Source organism: Onychostruthus taczanowskii, unplaced genomic scaffold (assembly GCF_017590055.1).
Source record: "Onychostruthus taczanowskii isolate IOZ18803 unplaced genomic scaffold, ASM1759005v1 scaffold7, whole genome shotgun sequence".
Lineage (NCBI taxonomy): Eukaryota > Metazoa > Chordata > Aves > Passeriformes > Passeridae > Onychostruthus > Onychostruthus taczanowskii.
In genome coordinates this window covers 5,981,914-6,004,528 of record NW_024504786.1, presented here as the reverse complement: position 1 = coordinate 6,004,528, position 22,615 = coordinate 5,981,914, and the positions used below count along the sequence as shown (strand labels likewise).

The 22,615-nt window shown below is 42.2% G+C and overlaps 2 protein-coding genes across 3 annotated transcripts in view; both read right to left on the bottom strand.

The window, feature by feature from the left end:
* Positions 1-3,144, bottom strand: part of BEND5 (BEN domain containing 5) — a 31,500-nt gene extending 28,356 nt beyond the window's left edge. Inside the window, exon 1 of one of the 2 annotated variants that reach the window (XM_041421527.1) lies at positions 2,727-3,144. In XM_041421527.1, the coding sequence (XP_041277461.1) occupies positions 2,727-2,946 (220 nt within the window). In that variant the 5' untranslated portion in view covers positions 2,947-3,144. The remainder of the gene's footprint in view (positions 1-2,726) is intronic. The other variant, XM_041421526.1, reaches the window with a different exon arrangement.
* Positions 1-22,615, bottom strand: part of AGBL4 (AGBL carboxypeptidase 4) — an 880,299-nt gene that overhangs the window by 347,821 nt on the left and 509,863 nt on the right. The window lies entirely within an intron of this gene.

Below are 22,615 nucleotides of genomic sequence, written 5' to 3'. Positions count from 1 at the left end.
TTTCAAAAGAAAAAAAAAATTAATATGTGTCTTGTATCTGTGTTCTTTCTTTCTTTTTTCAAGTTGCTAGAAAGGAAAAACAAATGGATCTGTTTATCAAACTATGACTAATTTCCACTGCATAGACAGTGCTTGATCAGAAAAAATATATATATGAAAAGCTAGAACTTTGCTTATTTGAGCAGCTTTACATGCAAGAAAATTGGTCACCATTCAAACTGTAAAAGAACACTTTGCAGGCTCAAAAAAAACCCCAATATTTCCCCCTCTTATTCTTTTCTGTTGTCTGTTTAATTTAGTATCTGTAGCATAACTTTGATCCTGAAACCTCTTCCTAATGGGGAATTCTTGGACCAAAGCAGTAAACCCTTAAAGTCATTGATGAATGGTTTGTGCAGTTAAGAGTTCCTTCCAAAAAATTCAAAATCAACTCCGTATATTTTAAATATAAAAGCAACTTTATACACGTTATTTACCTTATTACTAAGATAGGCTGAAAACCTTTAGAATTAGAAGTTCTTTACTGGTATGTGAAACATTACTGCAGATTTGCAAAATTATTTTTAATTAAATAAGCTGTTTGTATAACATTACACTTGCAATGTTTGCCACAAAAACTTGTAATAATCTGAGCTGGTCACTATAAAGCAAGAATTGTGAATTGTGCTATGATGTCTTCATGGAAGACCAAGTTTTCTCTCCAAGGTTTTTAACCACAATAAAAAGAAACACCAATATTCTGGGGAGAAATGACAACTTTAGAAGTGACCCTTGGTATATGACTTCTGTTGAATTCAGCTAAGGTATTCTTACATGGTACAGGGTGGAAAGAAGTAGAAAAGTAAAGACTCATTTGGTGGTCAAGTGAGAAGTTTTCCAAGAATGCAAAACACAGACCTAGTCAGAAAATATTGAGATGTGAGAGCTGTAATGAAGATAGCTGTGTGGTTCCTTGTGTTCCTGGCTCAAGAGGAGAATTTCCTGTAGAAATCAGAATCTCTGGAGAGCAATTAGTGCAAATCACTAACACAGGTAACAAGTCCTGTTCTCTGAAGGAAACAGTGTATATTGGTTTGTTCTGGTTCAAGATACATGAAACAAAGAGAAACTGTACAGAAAAATTCAGGAGAGCACATCTTGGGCAGACACAGGCTCTGCCTGGAACAAAGAAACTGGCAAAAATGAGCACTTGCTGCTGGAAAACTGAAGCAACCTGGTGGGCTCAACATGTGAACAAAGGCCTAATATATCTAAATATCATTCCTAAATATTCCTCTGGAGCACTTTAGCATGCTGTGTTGAGACAGAGAGGAGGAACTGAAAGGGCACTGCTGCTGCAGGTGCCCAGTGGGACAGAGGAAGATGAAGTACAATGGGATGCTGCCTGTGGGAAGAGGCCATGCGGACCCTGGACACTGGGATTGTTGTCTTCCATGGATCTGACAGGGAACCTGCAAGAAACACTTCACACAGTCCTCTGCCACAGACAGGGCAGCCACAACATGGGCTGGCACAGGACAACAAAAACTTAGCAGGAGAATCCATTGCTCTGCTAGATGGCCTAACTAGCTCTTCTGAACTTCTGGAGTTATAAATACTCAGAAACTGGAAAAGCCTTGCAGGGAATTCATGTTTGGCTGCTCCTGGTTCTTTTGAGTTATTTGTTTATGGTCAATACTAGAGAAAGGATAATGGTGAAAGTCACTGGCTGTGCCAGGAACAAACTGGGCCACCACCAGTCTAAACTGGCTTAGGGACTGTTAACTTTCAAAAATAAAATTAGAAAATGACCAGTTTTGGGTGACTTTAACACCAAGTTACTCTGTTTAGACATCAGCGCTCAGCCCCGCCTTCTAAGAGCTCAAGACTAAACAAAAGAGTTTTTTTAAGCCCATTCCATATTTGGGGAAATAGACACAACCAGTACTTTGCCCAAACTGAAAAAGTCAGGATAAGAACCCAGTGTCCTCTTTGCTGCCCAGTCTGGCATTCAAATGGTCATTAAAGTCTTTCAAAAGCCTATTGGGCAAGTCCACAGTAACCAGCAATTTGCTGCAACCACCAAACTTCCCTTCCATGTCAACTATGACTATGGCAGCGAGGAAACTTACACAAAGTCTTCAAGGAAACACTCTGCCAGAGTCACTATCCGGGGGCAATGTACTAACAGCACTATCTCACCAGGGCTGAACACCTTCAGATGGCCAAAATACGGCGTTATTTCCTACTCTACGCTTGAATTGATCGTCTCAGCTCGGAGACATTTGTTATCTTCAAACACGAAACAAGCCAAAGGCAGCGAGCCCACGCTTAACAAGAGCAGTACCTGCAGCTCTGGTTCCACTATCGCCTTCCAATTGGTGAGGTCACCAAAACTAACAAAGCGGACATAAAACAGCACCCCTCAAAACTGGCAACAACTGCAAAGGTACACAAATGACTCCATGCACTATAAATAAGCGGTAGACGAAAACCTAAACTTTTTTTTTTCCTTTTTTTTTTTTTTTTTTCTCATAAGTTTCCACCGCCCCCCTCCCCGGGTACCGCGGAGGGCATCACGGGGGTCGCGGCTATTTTGGAAACCGACCCTTGGGCCCCCTCCCCGGGCCCGGGGCCGCTCGGAGCTGCCCCTCCCCACCCCCGGCCCTCGCCCCCCGCCCTCCATCCCTCCCTCAGCGGGGAGGGGGCGGCATCGCCCCCCCGCCCGCGGCCCGGCCCGCCCTCACCTGCCAGCGCCAGGATCTGGGCCTTGTGCAGCAGCAGCCGGTCGCCCCACTCGCCGGGGCTCTCGTCGTCCTCGTCCGCCGCCTCCTCGGGGTTGCGGTACACGGTGTAGACCTTCTGGTTGTCGAAGTCCTGCTGGGAGGTGGGGCTGAAGTCCCGCACGCGGGACACGGGCAGCGCGTAGCACACGTTGTCCTCCAGGAACCGCACGAACGCGTACATGGTGCGGGGCGGCCGCGCGGCTCCGCGCCCGCCGCCGTATTGTTCCTGCGGCCGCCTCTGCGCTCGGCTGAGCGGGCCTGGCCGCGCCGCCCGCCGGGCCCCAGACGGCGCCGGCCAGGCGCGAGCAATCCAGCGCGGAGCGACGCGAGCGGGGCGGGCCCGGGCGGGGGCAGCGGGAGCGGCCCCGGCCCCGCTCGGTGCCCGCCGCCAGCAAACAGCGCCCCGCCCGCGGCCCTGTAGAGCCCGTACGGCCCCGGCCCCGCTCGGTGCCCCCGCCCTGCCTGCCGCCCCCCGGCGGGGCACACGGCCCGCACTGCCCCGGCACCTGCGCCACGGGCTCGTCCCGCCTCCCCCGTCCCGAGCCGGCCCAGGGAGGGCCTCGGGAAAGTGGTTTTGCCCCCAAGTAGAGAACTCCCTACACGTGTGCCGCAGAAAGGGGTTTTGTTCCAGAGAATCATGGGGTGGTTTGTGCTGGGAGAGACCTTAAAGATGGTCTCGTTCCAACCCTGTTGCCCCGGGTAGGGACAGCCTCCACTGCAGCAGGTTCTCCAAGCGCCATCCAACACTTGAACACTTCCAGGGATGGGGCATCCATGAATTCCCTGGACAGCCTGACCTCACCACCCTGAGCACCCTAAAGAATTTTTTTCCTGATAGCCAATGTAAACCTGCTCTCTTTTAATTTGAAGCTGTTCCCCCTTGTCCTGTCACTACGCACTCTTGCAATAAGTCTCTCCTCATCTTTCCTCTTAAGTCCCTTTCAGGTGCTGCAAGGCTGTGGCAAGGCCATCCTGAAGCCTTCTCCAGGCTGAACAATCCCGATTTTCTCAGTCTTTCCTCCTTGGAGAGGTGCTCCATTGCTCTGATCACCTTTGGAGGACAAACAGAGGGATTTGTTTCAAGGGGCAGATAAGTCTCTCCTCATCTTTCCTCTTAAGTCCCTTTCAGGTGCTGCAAGGCCATCCTGAAGCCTTCTCCAGGCTGAACAATCCCGATTTTCTCAGTCTTTCCTCCTTGGAGAGGTGCTCCATTGCTCTGATCACCTTTGGAGGACAAACAGAGGGGTGACACAGTGGGATTTGTTTCAAGGGGTAAGAGGGACCTGTGTAAGGAGAGTGGATCCTTCCTGGCCTGCAAACACTACACAGAGCCCCACACTCATCTGCCACTTGGCAACAGCACTGAAGTATCAGCTTTTACATGAAGGTCCTCATGGGAATGCAGAACCACCTGCACTCCATCATTCCGTGCCCTGGGGGATGCTGGAGGAGCACAAAGCTCCCCTGTCCTCTCCCAAAAGAGCACAGAGAGCTGGGAAATGCTGTGCAGGTGTGTCAGAACAACGCTTAGAGACGGCACAAGTTTTGTCACGAATTCCCAAACTTTTGGAGACTCTTAGATACAAAGTATGGATGTTTTGAGGTGCACGTATGAAAAGGGTAATGTGGCAAAACTGCTTATGGTTCAGAGCAAACTCATACTGCTCTTTCTAGTCCTGAGGTCTGTTTTACCCAACCAGACTTAGGAACAGAACAATCACATGGGGAGAACTATTTAATGTAAAAATAGAAAAAAAAAATCACATCATAGAATGAGTACAAGAGAGGGGCATCACCAGTTTTTTGTTTGCAAAACACCAACACAAAATGAAACCAAAATACTTTGTCTTTGTGGTTTTCATATCCCTGGGCATTTGCAGTATTATCTGTGCCCGTTGCACTGAGTAAAACCACACTGAACTTGTTTTTCCTGGTTATCTTTTACTGCCCTCCTCCTACATGGGATCAGACCACAAGCTGGAAAACACGGAGTTCAGTTTTGACTGAGCACTGGCACAGGTTCCCAGAGAGCTGGTGAAGTTTCCGTCTTTGGAAGTAACTCAGAAGCATCTGGACATGGTCTTGGGCAACCCCTTGAGCAGGGGCTGGATTAGGGGAGCTCCTGAGGCCTCTCCCAACCTCAGCCATTCTGTGACAGTGCTAGAAACTTTTGGTTGTGCCCAGCAGAAATCTGGCTGTCTTACACAGCACATGAAAACTAAGGAATCTGTACAGGTGTAGTTAAGCCAATGTAAGTATTTTGCCAACAAGCTGTAAACTTCCCATACAGTAATGGCAGCTTTATTATTTTAGCAATTACAGAGTTTTGCAAATACTCCAGTTTAAGATTGGGGATTTAAATGGCAGTACTTTATGTTAACAATAAAGTATTGCCAGGCTCGTGTGTAATTACAGGCAAATATAACTCTGCTACAAAGTATGGATGACAAATGTATTCTAGTAGCAAGTCTGCAAGGGAAATGAAATTCCAGCAAGGATTTTGTTGCTGATCAGACAATACCAGCTGCTGTATCACTGCTGTCTCCTCTACCTCGTGTTACAGTGGGGCACAGGGAGCTGCAGAGAGATGACAGGACAGGCTGATTGCTGGAATTACTCCATGGACGCTGGTAAAATTTCATGAAGGACAATTCTGTTCTACTAAATTCAGTGGCCAGTGAGGGATTGGGTAGACTGCCTCCTGCCAGGATTACATTCCCTCCACAGCTGAGTTCTATTAGGGGCGTGTAAGGCAGCTGTGGAGGGAAAGGAACTGAGAGCAATGGTAAAACTGGAAATAAAAGGAAACAAAGAAAAGGTCAGGACTCAAAAATTAGTTTGAGTTGGAAAGGGAGAGATCTCTTTGGGTATCAAGGACGCCTGGGTAATTTGTCCCAATGGAAGGAAACCAAAAGGCTTCTTGTGAAGGCAGTAGCATCATAGTGGCTTTGTTGGTTGGTTTGGGCTTTTGGGGAAAAGGAACACTCTAATCTGGTGTTTGCAATATTTTACATTTGAATGTTGAATTACAGCAAAGACTGGAAAGATTTTTGCATCAGCAGCAATAAAATAAAAGGTCTCAAATCCTTTAGGCAGGCTGTTTCACAGTTCTCCACTGAAGGACATTTTTGGGAACAGATAAGGGTCAGGATGATAAATGCATGTTTACTCTTGGTCCCTTGCACACACGTTGAGCCAGAAGGCATCATAATGCTAAAGAATTAATAATGATTGCATACAATTTTTTCTTCTGCCTTCAAGGAACAGTGTTAATTTCTGCCTTTAAAATCTATAAATAATCTGCACTGGTTAGCTGTGAAGCTGAGGAAAAATCAATTAAAGCAGCGAATGAAACACAAGTCACTTGTCACTCCTGTCTTTTGGACCTTTCCCATTTCTACTAATGGTTAGCCAGCTGCTTTAGCATGGAGTTGAACTTGAAGTTTAAAGGTGCAGAGCTATTTTAAAGGTGTAGATTTTAAAACTCATTGTAAAGGGAATTACTGGAACCTTACTGGATTTAAATCCTCGAGCCAGTCCAGCCTTTTAGAAACAGCACAGCCCTGCTGAGAAGTAAATTGTTGTACTTTCAAAATGCAAATGAAGCCTCAGCTGAGAAAGTAATACTGTCACTGCAAGAGTGGAAAAACCACAAAACACAGTCCCAACCCTTGTGGGACTCCTGAGTGGCTCTTTCTTGGAACACTACTTGCATTTTGCTGGTGTTATTTTTCTTGAAAAGTAAAAAAAGCATTCAAGCAAAGGCGGATGTCTGCAGCTTTCATGCGCACTCTGTTTTCACTTAAAGATACAAAATGAAAAGCTAATAGTTCCAATAAAAGTTAGGCAGGTGCCAAATCTCTTTTCCCAGCAAAGCATTAAAATTAGGCTCATCATTCACATTATTCCATATTTAGTACCAAATTCTCGAAGGACACCATATTGACTTTAAATCTGCTAAAGAAATTCCCATTTTCTTTTACTGTCCCTGTGGAGGTGCTTCACTACCTGTCTCTTCAGTAGTAACCATATGTTGGACTACCACTGGGAATCCCTACACATTGAATATGTGGTTTAGAAAACTATCGTCTTGTGGATTTATTTGTCCTCCAAGTAGTGCATTTCTTACACAATTGTTTTCAAGCTCCAATATACCTAGAAGGAAAGATATTCACAAAAAAGAAAGATCTATTCACATTTTTTTTTGGTAACACTGTATTGGAACAATGGCATTAAAAGTCATACGGTAAAGAAGAGCTCAGCTAACAGGCACAAGAACTGAAGACTGTTCAAAGGTTTAGATATGTTCAGGAACACAATATACTCACAGTCTGGCTAATTTTTATGAAGAATATGATCAGTTGAGTGGTCAGAAGATACTTCCATTCCATGGTTTGCAATTTTTATATTACAGTGGAGTGCAAGACAAAGTCATTTCCATGTATAAATGTATTTTCCTCTGAACAAAGTCATATACAGCTTCTAGGTGTTTTGAGAGAGAGAGTGTTTGGAAGGAGGGAATCTACATTCCAGAGGCTTGCTCCCCTTTGTATTTTAAATTTTAACTCTTGAGAGACTGTCACCACACTGTGCTTTCAGTATCACAGTGATTACATATAAAAGTACAAACAAACAAACAAACAAAAATGGTCCTGTTCCTGCGTGATCCTAAAAGATGGGTAAGAAAATATTTGTGTCCATATATAATTCCGAAACACTCCGTTACCAAGAGTAAGGGAACCTAGATTACACAGATAAATTCTGAAGATTTAATCTTTTGAGATCTATGGCCTCAAACCATCCTCAGTCCCAATTCCTCAGAGTGATCTAACTTTTCTCAGGGCTGTGGATACTAGTCAATCATCTTTTACAGTAAACTTTCACACCCTGACAGAATATTCTTTCAAAGAAATGAAACCCAAGGCACATTTCGTGGATCCATTCGCATAGGAGACACTTATTTCCCAGCTGGTGCATTCTGTAGCATGAAAAGGTAACGATTAAGCCAAAGTGTCCACAGGAGAAGGCACTTTTCTCACTGTTAATGACTGGCTGGAGAAACCAAGAACCAAAGAAAGAGCCAGACAGTCATTAACTGCTGAAAATTCCTGACCTACAGGTCATTATTACTATTATGAAATTGGAAAATAAAAAAGTAATTATTTTTGTTGGGTTTTTATATGTATTAAAAAAATAAAATTCCGGTGTCTGTTGCTGTGGATACTGATCTGTAAGGTACTTATCTTCCCCATTCTGGCAGGCTACGCAATGGATAGATCTGGGACTGGCAACCCTTCAGGAATGTGTGCCAGACTGTATTTTCCTCTTCCAAATTACAGGTTAAACGTGCCCACAGAAAGTCAACAGGAACCAGAAGACGCTGCCAGTGGGCACCATCTCTCCTCGGTGAGAGCAGCAATTCCCCCACCACAGCCACCCCTCTCTGGGAGCTGCAAATGCCTCTCAAACCTCGTGTCTTTCAGCTCCTACCCTCATGTACACCATTCCAAATCTTGCTAAATGCCATCTTTTGCACTCAGGTAAAATGCTGATTTTCCATGTGATAAAGTCCTTTCCTGTGAGGAAGGCAGGGAGGCTCTGTGTGAGCTGACTCGTGCATGGACTCACCTGTGAAACGCGTCCTTCAGGTGCCATTGCCACCGTCTGCAAAAACTGCTCTGCAAACGATATTGCTCTTGCAGCCCAAATGATCTTTATTGCTACTACCATCCACTGATGGCTTCAGCCTATATATTTTCACTCTAACTGGAAATTTTATTTGAAATTTGCCCTTTCCTATTATAAACCAGACTTTCCCCTGACTTTTGACAGGCGTTTTACTAGTATGACTCTAAAAGTAGCTTTACATATATAGATTTTGCAGCACTGCAAGAATTTGATTCCTTCTGCACTTCAGATGAGAAAGTGACTTTCTTTTGGCAAAGACTCAAGTCTTTTTGTAACCTTTGGGCTTCAGTGTAAAATATCATTACTAGACACTGCCTGTGATTATGGTGTGGTTTAGACGGATCCTCTAAGACGATATTAATTTCCCTTTTTCGTAATATTTTTGTGTTGGTTTTCTGTTTTCAAATCTGTACAGCACTGTTCTGTCTTGAATGAGCATTTATGTCTCATACTGATAGGGAAAATGATCCTGCAGCCCTTTTCTGCAGAGACCTATTCTGCTTGAGAGGTTCATACAAGTAGTGTAGGATAGGCACAGAAGGAAAGGAGGTCAGCTACTAAAAATGCAGGACTGCATTTTTTCCAAAAGGGTACCTCCACATACTCCCACTTTCCTTTAGAAATCTCATTATAGCAAGAGTGTGGACAGGCGCCAGAGGTGGTTCTTGCTGTTTTGGAAGATTCTGGACAATCAGCAGCTGCAGGAATTGGTGAAGGCAGAGTCAAAACTGCTTAAATAGATGTTTTCACAATGCATTGCTTTTTAATTTATACTCCTGTCATATTCCTTCTAATCCCTTTCAAGACTGGTTTATATTTCATTATAAAGTGAGTTTTTAGAAAATGTTCCCAGGACTTAGTGCTCACATCTCACTACTTCAGAAGGTAGAGTTTTCTACTTCTAATGAAAGTCACAATCAGAGATGGACCAGCTGCTCTTCTGAAGAACATCAACTAATGCAAGCACCTAAAATCCTGTTGTGGAAGGTGAAAAGGAGATAACAGAGCAGGAGTAATCCTTGGAATATTTCAGGAAAGTGCCTTCCTCAGCTGTGCATTGTTAATAATCATGTTTAAATTAAAAGAACAGAAAATGAAAGCTGAAACTTCTGGCAAGTGAAAGTACTCCCTGATCTAAAATCCTTCACTATGCTCTCTGAACCTCTCCACTCTAAATAAAAACAGACATCTTTATCATTTATGAGTTACAAATGAAGCTGCACCTGGTCTGCTCTAGTAGGTGAATTAGAAAAAAGAAATAAAAAACACAACAACACACAACAAGCAAATGTGAATTGGAAGGAGTTGCTGTGACCCAGCTCCCAAAAATTCATATGAGGGGGTAACTGTGATAGACCCCTCCAAGATTTGTTCTAGTTTTTCAAAGCAGAGTAACTCCTTTTATCTCACACAGTGTAGATGATTGGCATTCATCTTTGTCCCACTTACAAGGAAGGTGTTCCCTCAAAATAGAAAATGGCATAGGAAACTGATAATCCGAGAGGTGTTTGAAACCTCAAGGGTCTTCTTGCTTTGCTGGTATTTTCCACAAAAGCCTGAGCAACATCTATTGTTCAATAATATTTAACATTCAGGGGAATCAGGATCTTTTTTAAAGTGTGATCAGAAAAAAGGGCCCTTCCTAGGCTGTCCCAGAATTCCTCATAACAAAGAAAGCTTTGTGTCATAAAGAAATACCTTGCACTGGAATACCCTAGGGAAACCAGGGTTTGGGTTTTTTTTTTAAACAAAAATGGGAATGTTCGAATTCGAGGTTTCCTTTAAGTACTCTTCTAACATGAATGTTTTTAAGGATGCTCTATCAAGTTCATGCATGAAATGTCACCCAGCCATTAGTATATTTCTATGCAAATACAGCTGTGAAAGCTAATAACTGAAATCTACATTTTTTCCACATTTCCAGTGTATTAAGCAACTTCTCATTCTTTCCTGTTTTTTAACTCACGTTAGCCTCTTGTATCAATAGAACAAAGCTCGGGTTGTGCTGCTTCCTGCTTGAATTCTCTGCAAACATCAAAGGTGGACATTTGAATAAGCAATTTAATGTATACATTTTTATTCAGTTCAGTATACTGATTTTCTCCTAGTAGGAATAAGAATTCTGCAAGATGACTGCAGAGAAACACACCATTCAGAATATGAATTGGAATATTCTTGCAGTGCTTTTAGTGAAGATGGTGTGATATTAAGATTAGAATCCTGCATATAATCAGATTTTGATGCTTGTACACATAGTGTGCTATTTCTTTTCCTTTACAAGGTTTGTATGCAAAAACACAGCAATCCAATATTTGGAACATGCACTGTCTGCAGATACTACACCATTCAAACTGATGAAAAAATAATGTCAAGGAAAATAAGAAAGTGTCTGGGGCACTGCTGCATACAAACTTTGCTAAATTCATCAGAAGTAGTTTTACTGTTCAGAAGACAGAAAATATTGCAAAACCAGTCCTTCCAGAGCAGTGAGAGCAAGCAGGGCTCATGTCCATCCCTTTATTAAATCTTGGACTACAGACTGACTCTTTGGGAGCTGTAAACATTTCTCTAATCTTTCAAATTCTCTGATATGATACACACAGAATTTCTTTCAAATGGCCTATATTTTCCAAATTCCTTCTCTTATTATTTACCAGTACATATAAGAGGTAAGAAAATAGAAAAGACAAGATAGGTGGAGATTTAATTAGAAGCAAAAGGGGGCACTACTGAGAATATATCACAGTATTTAGGGAACATAAATATAAGGTATACCTTCAGCTCTTATCCAAAAATGCAAGAGAAAACACCACAAAGCAAAGGAAATCTGAATTTTGTTTAAGGGCTAAAAGGAATCAGCCCAGTGCAGTAGCTCAAGATTCTGCTTCAATCGTTAACTGATTGGGAAGTAACTTATCTAAAGTAATAATGCTTTAGATAAATTTTCACTGATGAGAAGTGATGAATTGACACATTTCTTAAGAAGTAATGACAGTTCAGTAGACACCCTTATCTGTCCTGCCTCTGATGTGGAGGCACTATCTGGAATCACAGAATCATGGAATCATTTAGGTGGGAAAGGGCCTTTAAGGTCATTAATTCCAGCCATTAACCCAGCACTGCCAAGCCCACCACTACACCATATCCCTGAGCACCACATCTACACCTCTTATAAATATCTCCAGGGATGCAGATTCTATCACTTCCCTTGGCAGCCAGTTCCAGGACTTGACAGCCCTTTCAGGGAAGAATTTTCTTTCTAATATCCAATCTGACCCTCCCCTGGTGCAATCAGAGTGTTCTGTCACTTGTTACGGGGAGAAGAGACCGACCCCCACCTGGTTACAACCTCTGTCCGTGGAGTTGTGGGCAGTGGCAGTGATCAGTGACAGTGATCAGTGACAGTGACCAGTGACAGTGATCAGTGGCAGTGATCAGTGGCAGTGATCTCCCCTGAGCCCCCTGTTCTCCAGGCTGAGCCCCCCTGCTCCCTCAGCCTCTCCTCACCAGACTTGTGCTCCAGACCCTGCCCCAGCTCCGCTGCCCCTCCCTGGACTCGCTCCAGCCCCTCAAAGTCACTCTGCTCATGAGGGGCCCAGAGCTGGACACAGCACTCGAGGTGTGGCCCCACAGTGCCCAGGACAGGGGGACAGTCACTGCCCTGCACCTTCTGCCACACCATTGCTGGCACAAGCCAGGTGCCACTGGCCTTCCTGCCCACCTGGGCACAGCTGGCTCGTGTTCACCAGCATCCCAAAGGCATTTTCATGGTCTCTCCAAAACTCACTAACATCACTCCTGACAGCTCTCATGGCTTTCATTTGTTTTGGGTGTTTTGTTTTTGTTTTTTTTTTTTACTTTGTTAACCGTAGAAACAAGGATAGTAGCCATTCTTGCCCTCACATCATGTAGCAAAATGAACTCAAAGAAAGGTTGGATGTAGCAAGGACTCTGGTGGACCTCAGATATCTATATGCAGCTTTACAATCCAAGAAAACTGACAGAGTTATTGCTTACCCTGCAGGGCTGTCTCAGTACAAGATCTCAAATACCATCTGTGCTCAGTGTGGAAGCTGCCAAAACCCCATCCACAGAAACCATGGAGCACAGAGTGTTGTAACTCCCATCTTGCTCTGGAGCAAAGATTGAAAAAAGACACCTCTTACTTTAGCAGCCTGAAATTCTCACCCCTGGCAGGTGCAGATATAAAGTTCCTTTCAAAACTAGGCTAAGGGAAATTTCTTTCAAAATCCACCAACAAGACCAGGAGATCATCACAGTGATGTCTCCCATTTTTAATTGATAAGCTCCTTGCAGGGACCTTGCCTGGCAAGTGAGGCGCCTGCTTTGGTTCCCCCATCTGCCTGAAGGGGTTCAGCCCTCCCACTCTGCACCTCCACTTGTAAAATCCTTTTCTTCACCTAATAAATACACATAATTTCCTCTAGTCAAAACCCCCAGGAGAGGGATGCATCTGTCTCCCAATCTCCTGCTCAATGCATTACACTCCAGATGAGTTCTTACTGATCACTCGTGAAGGTAAAAGCACAGCAAGTAACTGAGCTACTGCAGGGTCATGTATTTCTTCCACTGAGAGAGCAAACTACTGTGAATTTACTCACATTCATAGAATCATAAAACGGTTTGGGTTTGAAGGGACCTTAAAGATGATCTAAAATCACCTCCCATGACCTGCTGACTGCACTGCTCTTGATAGGTTTGACTTTCTGGGCTGCAGGCACACATGGCTGGGTCATGTTGAGCTTCTCATTAACCAACATCTTCAAGTCCTTCTCCTGAGGGCTGCTCTTAATCCATTCTCTGCCCAGCCTGTATTTGTGACTTGGATTGCCCCAATCCATATGCAGAACCTTATTTTAAGAGCTTATATATAAGAGTCACTGTAAATCACCAAATTGCAGAACACTTGTTATTCCTTAGTAATTTCTTTAGGGGTCTGTATTCTAGAGAGAAAAGTATTGCTAAAGTGGGAAGTAAAAAATGTAAGTAGCAATTAGATTTTCTCTTAAATACTCAAATAGCTCCAAGGTTATGTTTTCTCTGAAAAATATTCTCAGTGAGTGTATTTGGTGCTCTTGCAGCACATGACATGTTTTATCTTCTTTGGGGATTTAGTTTTTTATATCTTCAGATTTTAAGGCAAATGGAAGTGGAAAAAAATGCTTACATATGAATGCCTTGCTTTAATTGTTTTACATTTTGGGGTTTATTTGCTTGTGGTCCTTTCTCAAATAGCATGACCAATATAAATGCCATGCTTAGGAAGACTAAGAAGAAAACTAGAATTCCCTCTGTTTTAAAATTTTGCCTAAAATGGCAGCTATGTCTTTGAGATTCTATTTAATTAACATCAGTGAAAGACTGTCAGTAATCAGTACTGCTGAGTGGTTTATTTACTTGGAAAAAAATGTGGGTTTCAGTGCTTAACTTTCATCTTTTAACTTTAGAAGTTTTGGTACCAGCGGTATAATTACAAAGTTATCTCTAGGCAATTAAAATATATTCTATCGTTTAACCTTTGGATGATGTATAAATATGCATAGACACTCCTACAAGGCAATTTGTCTGCCAATCTGGAAAATGCTAACGCTGTAGTCAATAAGTCAACAGTCTGCAATGTTAAATTATGAAATCAAAAAGAAGTGCAGTTCGCATTCAATCCAGATATAAAGATCCTAAGGATTTCCAATTTTCTGTGTGGGACAATAAATTTCAAAGACGACTGTATTCTACCCCAATAATCACGATCTGCACAGCGTGTTCAGGTATTGTTGGAGAGATTAAAACCACAAAAACAGAGTGGAACAGCTCAGCATCAGATAATCACAAGCAATTCTGTGTCAGCAACAGACAGCTGGAGACATATGCCAACAATATTGTAAAAGTGGGAAAATGGAGATTTCGTGACAGCAAGGACGTGGGTTTCATACATTAAGCTAAGTTTCAACCCAAAACATTGAAATTGGTGTTCACAAATAACAGCTCTTTGTCACAGTGATCAGAAGGTCTACTATTTAGCATAAAAATGATGTAAAGCAAAATTAGGCAGAAGAAGGTATTTGTTTCTCTAATATTTTGCATGTTGGGCAGCTATTTGATTTCAGTGTTATCATGGACAAAGAGATCTGAATATTTTTTGCCAGATCAGCTGGACGAGCTGTCCAATTGTGGACCAGACTAATGATTTGTGAGACTTTTGTGTGAAAAAGCAGTTAGAATTTTATCTACAAATATTTGTCTAAAGATTTTTTCTTCCAAGTATAGTTTAAAAGAAAATGAACAAATCTTGACCTAACTTGAGCTATTCTGTTTTTCCTTTTCCCTTGAGTTTCAAGTGTCCCTGTTCTTCCCTGATACTCATTCCCATCTATCCCTGCTTTTGTCTTTCACTTTTTAAAATTAAACATCTACTAAGAAGTAAGTCCAAGAATAAAGGCTGAAAAAATCCTATTATATTTATTGCTGTGAAGCAGAAGAGAGTGCAGGGAAAATACTTAGACTTGTGAAGCAAAAAATAATGTACCTTTCCACTGCTTTCTCTCAGAGCCTCCCTTACAGACCCATAAAATCCTTTTCTTTCTTTTTTCTCTAGGTGACCATGTAAAATCAAGATTAAAAAATGCAAGGCTCTGAACCCAAAAAAACTCAAGTTTCCTATTTTCACAAAGAGTTCTCAGAAAATCCTTTGTATGTTGGATTTCTTGTAAAAATGGGAAATGGCTTGAAAATATTCATGAGGAAGTAAAAACAGTTCTGATGAGTTCACTTCCCCTGCATATGGAGAGCGGTTTCAAAGTGATGTTTTATAGAGGTGGCTGGGCCTGTTTTCTGATTTTACTGTTGAAGCCCTGCTTTGTATCTCAAGTGTTTTGTCCTGGGATCTCACTGTGATTCCTGAAGCTGTGACTCTCAGGGAGGGTAATGGGGACGAGTGGCTTGTGAGGAAACTCAGGCCCAGTTCCCTGAGGTGTTTGTATTTTAGGACTCGGAGCCTGGTGCGGATTGAAGAGTGATGTAATGCTTCAGGCGCTGCTGAAAGAGTTTGAAAAACCAATGCAATAAGAGGCGTCAGCGGGGAATGGCAGATTGATTGCAACAACTAATGACAAAAAGTTCTGCAAAGAAGAAAAATGTAGTCTGAGGAAAAGAAATAAAGAAGAAAGGAGGGAAAGGATAGTAAGAGCTTGCACGCCTCCGGCAACTTGCCTGCAGATCAATGTGCATCGGGGACAATTAATCGAGCAATTCCTATGGCTGGTTTTTTACATTGCTGTGTAAACCTTGATGATACTTTTCAGTCCAGATCACCAGGTTGGATTGACAGGACCTACCCTAAAACTCAACTTTACTGAAACTTGAGTGGTGTGATGAAGCTCATCTTTTGGATCAATGGAAGGCCAGCACCTCCAGATGAGAGATCATCCATCAGTTTAGGAGTAGGAAGGACCATTCCCTCCTGAAGTGATCATTGGTTCCTCAGATATGGAGCACAGACTGGATACATGGTGTGGGTGTGGCTGAAGCAATATAGGGTAAGTTATAACCTACATCTTCTCCTTCCCTTCAAGATTAATACCTCTCTTTGTGTGGTAGCTTTTTTTAACAGACAAGAACAGAAACACCTGATTTTGGGATGTAGTGAACCACACTCTGAACCACAAACCTGTGTGAACAGAGGCCCAAAGCCAGAATATCTAATCCTGAGAGGCTCACAGAGATACAAAAATGATATTCCAGCCCCACAGAGCCCATGCACAGCACCCATCTGCTGTCACAGCAGGATGTGGCTGCAACAATCCTACATCTGATGATTAAAACCTGCTTTGACTCGTGTTTGGGGTCGCTACCGTGCAAAATGCATTACAGCAGCCTCCATACTCCTCTCCAGCTGGAGAACAGCCCATCAGATCAGCACTGCTGGAGGAAAACTGGAGCCACCTCACAGTCTCACCTTACCCAGGCCAGAACATTGACTGCTGCAAAAAACATGAATCAGGAGTAAAACAGAGCGCTGAATACATTAATCAAAATGATCACTGTTGCAAGATCTGCAAAGAACAAAGAAAACAAATCCAAGGAAAGTTAACACTAGAAACCATTTGCAAGGCTGCACAAGTCAGCTAATGAAATAACTGTCAATTGTAGACACAAACCTTTTGTGCTTTCACACAATTTAAATATAAAGTAATTTGCATTCAGGTATCCAAGTCTCCCTGAAAAAAAGATTAACAATAGGATTCGCTTTCTTTCTACAACCTTTTTTCTCCACCCCTTCCCCCCAGGGGTGGCTCTGATAAGGTCACCTTATTAATGCAGATCTCTGTTTTTCAGAAAGCAGCCAGGAGTTTAACTGTTTCACTGTGAAATGATCTATGAGATGAGAACAGTCCATTTTTTATCCTTGATTGATCATTTCAGCATATATAACAGCAAATCCTAAGGGACACCACTCAAATCCCTGCCTCAGAATGACCTAGAGACTCAGCTCTAAAAAGTGTTGCGCTCCACTACACAATCCTTCAGCGTTTTTTCTCAACTTCGCATTTTCCACTGAACATAATAAAGTTGCCTTGCATCATTACAGTGCTCTATAGAAAAAAAAAATCTCATAAATAAGTAAAAAGTTTTAACGGCTGAGAATTGGGTGCCACTACAGCCTGCTGAGGAGCTGAGCCATCAAGCAGTTAATGCCTTTTCCCTAGGCACAAAGGCAGGAGCAGGTCTATGATCTCAATTCAGGTGTCACGGCTTCTCATTTCCTTCCCTGGCCACCAGACACCTGTTTCCCTGCTCTTAATAGCCTGTGATGGGAACTGCCTGGTGCCAAAATCACAGGCTCTGGCTCCTATATGATGAGTTGAAAATAAAGCAATTGCCCTTTTTTTTTTTTTAGTTATTTACTGTGTCTAAGCTTTATCTCAATTCCATTGTTGGGGTATTCTTTTCCATTCTGTGTGCTTCCAGCCAACTAATCTTCATTTTGCTTTTTTTGATGACTTTATGCTGACATATACAGAGACCTTAAATAAATCATTACGATTATAAATAGCAATGGTTGGATTACAGAGGATTCTGGAACACTTGTGATAGTAAATTAGCAGGCAGGCAAACCTACAGCTGCCAGCAGCTGATGTAATATTTTAGAGAATTGTTTTCTAGATTGCGTAAGGGAGAATTGTTGTCCTTTGAGCTTCGTTCTCGGTTTCTTTCAATCTGTCAAACAGTTCAACAACATGATGCTCACACAGAGTTCACAGAGAAACAGCTTATAAATCCCAAATATCATACACACAGACTGGGGAAAACTCAAGCCTGTCCCAGGCTTCACAAGCTAGAATTTAGGGGAAAAAAACTCCCCTGTCTATTGCTAACAGCACCCCTGTAAGATAGACATTATACCCACAGAAACAGCTACCACATCAATGAACATTTGCACTAATTTTCCCCTTTTTTCCTTCTATCCTTTCTTCATAAACATCAAACTCCAACAGGCTATTGTATTATAATAGTGCAGCCTGTAAATTCCTGTAATCAACTGATGGAGCAACATTAATTATGGAGACTTTGTGCAGGCCACATGCGTCTTTACATCCCTTTATAAAATGCTGACACATTCCCCATCTAAAAGGGATTACAATCACAGAGGATGATCCTGCAAATGCCTGCTATTGAATGTAGCATTTGCTATCATGAGTAAGCCCACTGAAGCTACCAGAAACTCACATGGCCAGACAAAAAGCTCTGATTCACATATATGACTAACAAAGGTGTTCAGACCACAACATTTTCTATCTGACTATGCTTTTGCAGACTGAGATTTAGGGGGCTGATGCTTTCAGACTTGAGAATCAGTCTGGGACAGGGGCTGGCTGTGAGATGACGCAAGTAAGAGGTGCAAGAACAGGTAGTGGGTGCCCTCAGAAATAAGCTTAGAGAAGGAAGACAAAATTTGGGAAGCTGTGTCAGGAAGGCATCAGGTATTTATGTTGTAATGATGATGAAGTTGAGATGGGAGGGGTACATGACGTGGAAGGGATACAGGAGATAATAGCAGAGATGCACTAAAGACAAGATTTGGATTAGGTGGGATTTAGCCAGCAGGGACAGAAGGCTCAGCACTAATATCGAGAAGATGGGGAAGCAATAAAAGGATTCAAAGAGCAAGAGGCTTAGTTGTGAGCAGCAGGAGAAGTGATTCTTAGCCAATCCATTGTACTTAGGTAGTAGCTGTTGCTAAAAGGCAGCATGCAGAAGGTGTAGTCCACAAAAAAGTCTCATAAAATCCCTGATTGCAGCACGGAGTTGGGTTCCTGATCCCAGTTGGGATCCTGATTCCGGTCTGGCAGGCGAGTCTGTGGGGTGAGTCATGCAATGAAGCAACCTTACAAATACCATGTGAAAGTAGCTCATGGAGCGAGCATCCTGAGATGGAATGCCCCTGAATTGAAAGGAATATGTTGTTCCTTGGCACAACATGTAACTGCCTTTCACTTGTCTCGTTTGTAGGGAGTGATTTTAGTCTTTGGCAGCAATGAGTGGCACATGTTGGAGGTGTTTTGCCTAAGGTGTGCTATTTCATTAGCTGAATGTTGCTTAACAAAGCCTCATCATTTCAGAAGGCACACTGTAATGAATGATTTGCAGGTTATCACTGGTGGATACATAAAATCCACTGAAAGCATCAACTGTCACTCAGCAATAGCATGGCCTGAATATTTATTACCTTTTATTTACTTTATGCCTATTCTATATCATGGACAGATAAGAATTCTAAGACACGTTAAAAATCATTTCTGCTGATAAACACCCATAATGTTCAAATCAATCTCTTTTCATCCCCACCCAAAACAAGGCAATTCTCTCTCCTCCTATGCCCCTGTATTAGTGAAGGCCTGAGTTTAGGGAGAGTTCTTGCTACAGTGCCTAGTGTTGGCCAACTCATCCTTCCACAAATCCCCCTAAAAAAATCACCATTAGCATGCAACAATCCAGGGACAGAATAAAGCAAGATTAGTGTAACAATGATGAGCTTTAGTGTAGAGCATTATAAGGTCAAATTTCTGGTTGCTGGTCTGGGTGACTATTTTTACAGCACAGTGTAACTGAGAAAGGGGCTGCTGACTATTCTCAGGTTTGTGTTAAGGCTCTTGGTATGCCCAGTGGGAATGAGAGCTTTCCCAACAGTGTGACACCACAGAGGGATGGCTTTACCTTAGTTTTCCATAATAAATTCCTGCCTGTTGAATATTAAAGATATACCTTCAATCACAGACTGTGTAAATATTGGTGACATTATTCTGAAAATCTTACACTTCCAAAAGAGATTTTTTTAAAAGCTATTAGTACTTGAGAGTTGGGGGTCTTTGGGATTATACTGTCTATGTACAGCAGCTTTGGGATGACAAAGAAAAGTATGTCTAGCAAAGATGTAAAAAAAAAAAAAAAAAAAAAAAAAAAAAAAAAAAGAGAAGAATATTTTAAAATTACTTCAAAATACAACTTGAAGCCACAAACATGTCCCTTTTAAGAGAAGGAATGAACACATATCTTCTATTTTGCTTTTTAAAGAATAAACCAAATGAGAAAGGGATTGAGATCTGAGGGTAGTTCAGAATAATTGTAACACTGCAGCTAAAGGGTTATTACTCTTCACATTGCAGAACATGAACTTCCATAAACATGGGATGACAGGTACAAACCCAGGACTGGCAGCAGGTCAGAACACAACAAGGCTACAATGGGGAGTGCTCACAGCAAGTCTGGATCACGAAATAGAAAGCCCTCCTGCAGAGACAAAGCAGGTGGAATAGCTGCACTTTTTATGATAAAACACATCATGTGATTCACATTTCTATAATCAGATTTTTTTTTTTTGTTTTGTTTGTAATTTGCATGAAATATTCCAAGTTGAGCCTGGATTTCACTGAGTTAAATAGACTAATTTTTTTAATGACCTTCACCTGCTGCTTATATACTTAGGTCCAAAAGGGATTTGAGGATAAAGGAAAATATAAAACCAAACCAAATCAAAAGAACAAGCCTAACATTAAAATAAATAATCCTATATATACTGTCCTCAATTATTGACAACTCTTTGGATTATTACTTCTGAATTGAAGCTGACATGCCCCCACGTGATGCACTAAGGCAATTTAAAGCTTTAACAGATATAGAAATTTAAGAGCTCAACTCCTTCCTTAACATAAAACTAGAGTGTTTTGATTTGTTGGAACTTGGGCAATTAGTAATGATACATTTGCTGACAGGTCTTGAGCAGGAACAATCACAAACAATGTGCACTCAGTACAAGATTTATTTGTCAGAGTGCATGCTTTTTAAATCTGAGTAAAAATGGATTTTGTAACCTGATTGAGATTAATTAAAGGTATAACTCAGGGAAGGAAAAAAAATGACTCACTGCACATTTATTTTCAGATCATTTTTCACTGGAAAGTTTGCAGGTCTAACGAGCAGAAGCTACTGACACAGTGTGCAAATGGTTCTGCTTTCACATCACAGGAGAGGGATTTTTTTCTCATTTTTCTTTCCTTGGCTTGTCTGAAAGCCAGGTGTCCAGTCTGTGAGGTTCCTGCCAAGGCACCAGGGAAAAATGTGTATTTCTGAGCAGAAGCTGACCTCACCTACTTCAGGAAAGAGTAAGAGTATGATTCTGGAAGGTCTGGGAAAATACTCCCTGTATGATATTTCTCAGCAGTCAGCAGGCAAATATAGAAGAGCTTAAAATATAAATTTGCTCATGTATTTTTTTAATGCTTGAGTGTATAAACACCAAAGAAGAAAAAGAAAGTGATGTAAATTATAAAGGCTTCAACAAGTGGTCCCAGGCTGCAGTGCCCCAGTGTGAGCCTATGGCTTTAGCTACTTCACCAAAAGGCTTTTTGTACAACTGCAGCTTTTATTGTAATTTAAAACAAAACAAAAACCTGAACCCCAATATATTTGTATTTCAGATGGTTCAGCTGCTGTAAATTGATACCCCAGGAAGGGGCTGAAGTGACACCCATGCAGTTCTGTCCCATATCACTGTTGCAGTACAGCCTGGTACAGATGGTGAGCAGTGCCCAACCCTTGAATCCCTTGCCCAAACCCCTGCTTTTTCCCTGGAGAAGCTGGGGAACAGCTCTCCTACAGCACACACCTTTCACACAGGTGGCCCCTCAGCCCCAGAAGCAATAGTGCCATAATACCTGATAGCAGCAGCAACCTGAGTTTTTTCCTTGCAAGCAAGAGCAGACATTCCAGCCCCTTCCTGGAAGGAACATTTTCTGTGGGATGACACAGGGAAGTTCAGTGAGGTAACTTGGAGGGGTGATGGCAGGGAAGTGGTCCCTGGGAGAGATGCAGTGGGAAGTGAGTACCAAACCAGACAAAACATGACTGGTTCTCTTATTATCCAGTGTGAAACCCAGCACAGATTTCAGAGATTTCTGGGCTTAACGTGATACTGTGAAACATCAAAATTATCAGTTGTGCCCAAACCTAAGGATAAAATATTATCTGTCAAAATATTAGGCAAAACTTCAATGTAAGAATGGGCATCCAGAAACAGATGACATCTTTTTAAATGTGATGTTACTCCAGAAGTTTCCTCAGGTATTTTTACTCAGTGTTTCAAAGAGTTTGTTAACAAAGAGACTTCTCAAAGTCTGCACCATTTCCATCCATGCCACTGCCCCTGCTCAAAGGGGCAAATCCTCAAAACAGAAATGAATGGAAAGTGAAAAGAAAGCTCAGTAGCCAGAGCTGCTGCCCTTGCTTGGTTATTCTGGTGCTGCTCTCCAGGGAACAGTCTGCTCCCAGCCAGCATCTGCAGAGAGGGACTCTTGCCACCTTCCAGCCAGGCCAGAAAGGATAATCTATCTGAGTGTCCGTGAAAATCACATAATCCTTTTCCATCAGGATTAATATCCAATGTCACACTAGTCTGATACATACAGGATGAAGTCTGACACTTCTTGTTATAAAGGTCATGCAAGGAAACAATCTCTGCCGTCCCCAAAGCAGAACCCATAAGTGACAAATTTCCATTCCCCCAGTGGTTGTTAAAGAGGCAATCTTCATCATCACTATTTTTATTTATTCCTGGGAACAATTTCCACCTGGTGAGCCTGGAGCCTGCA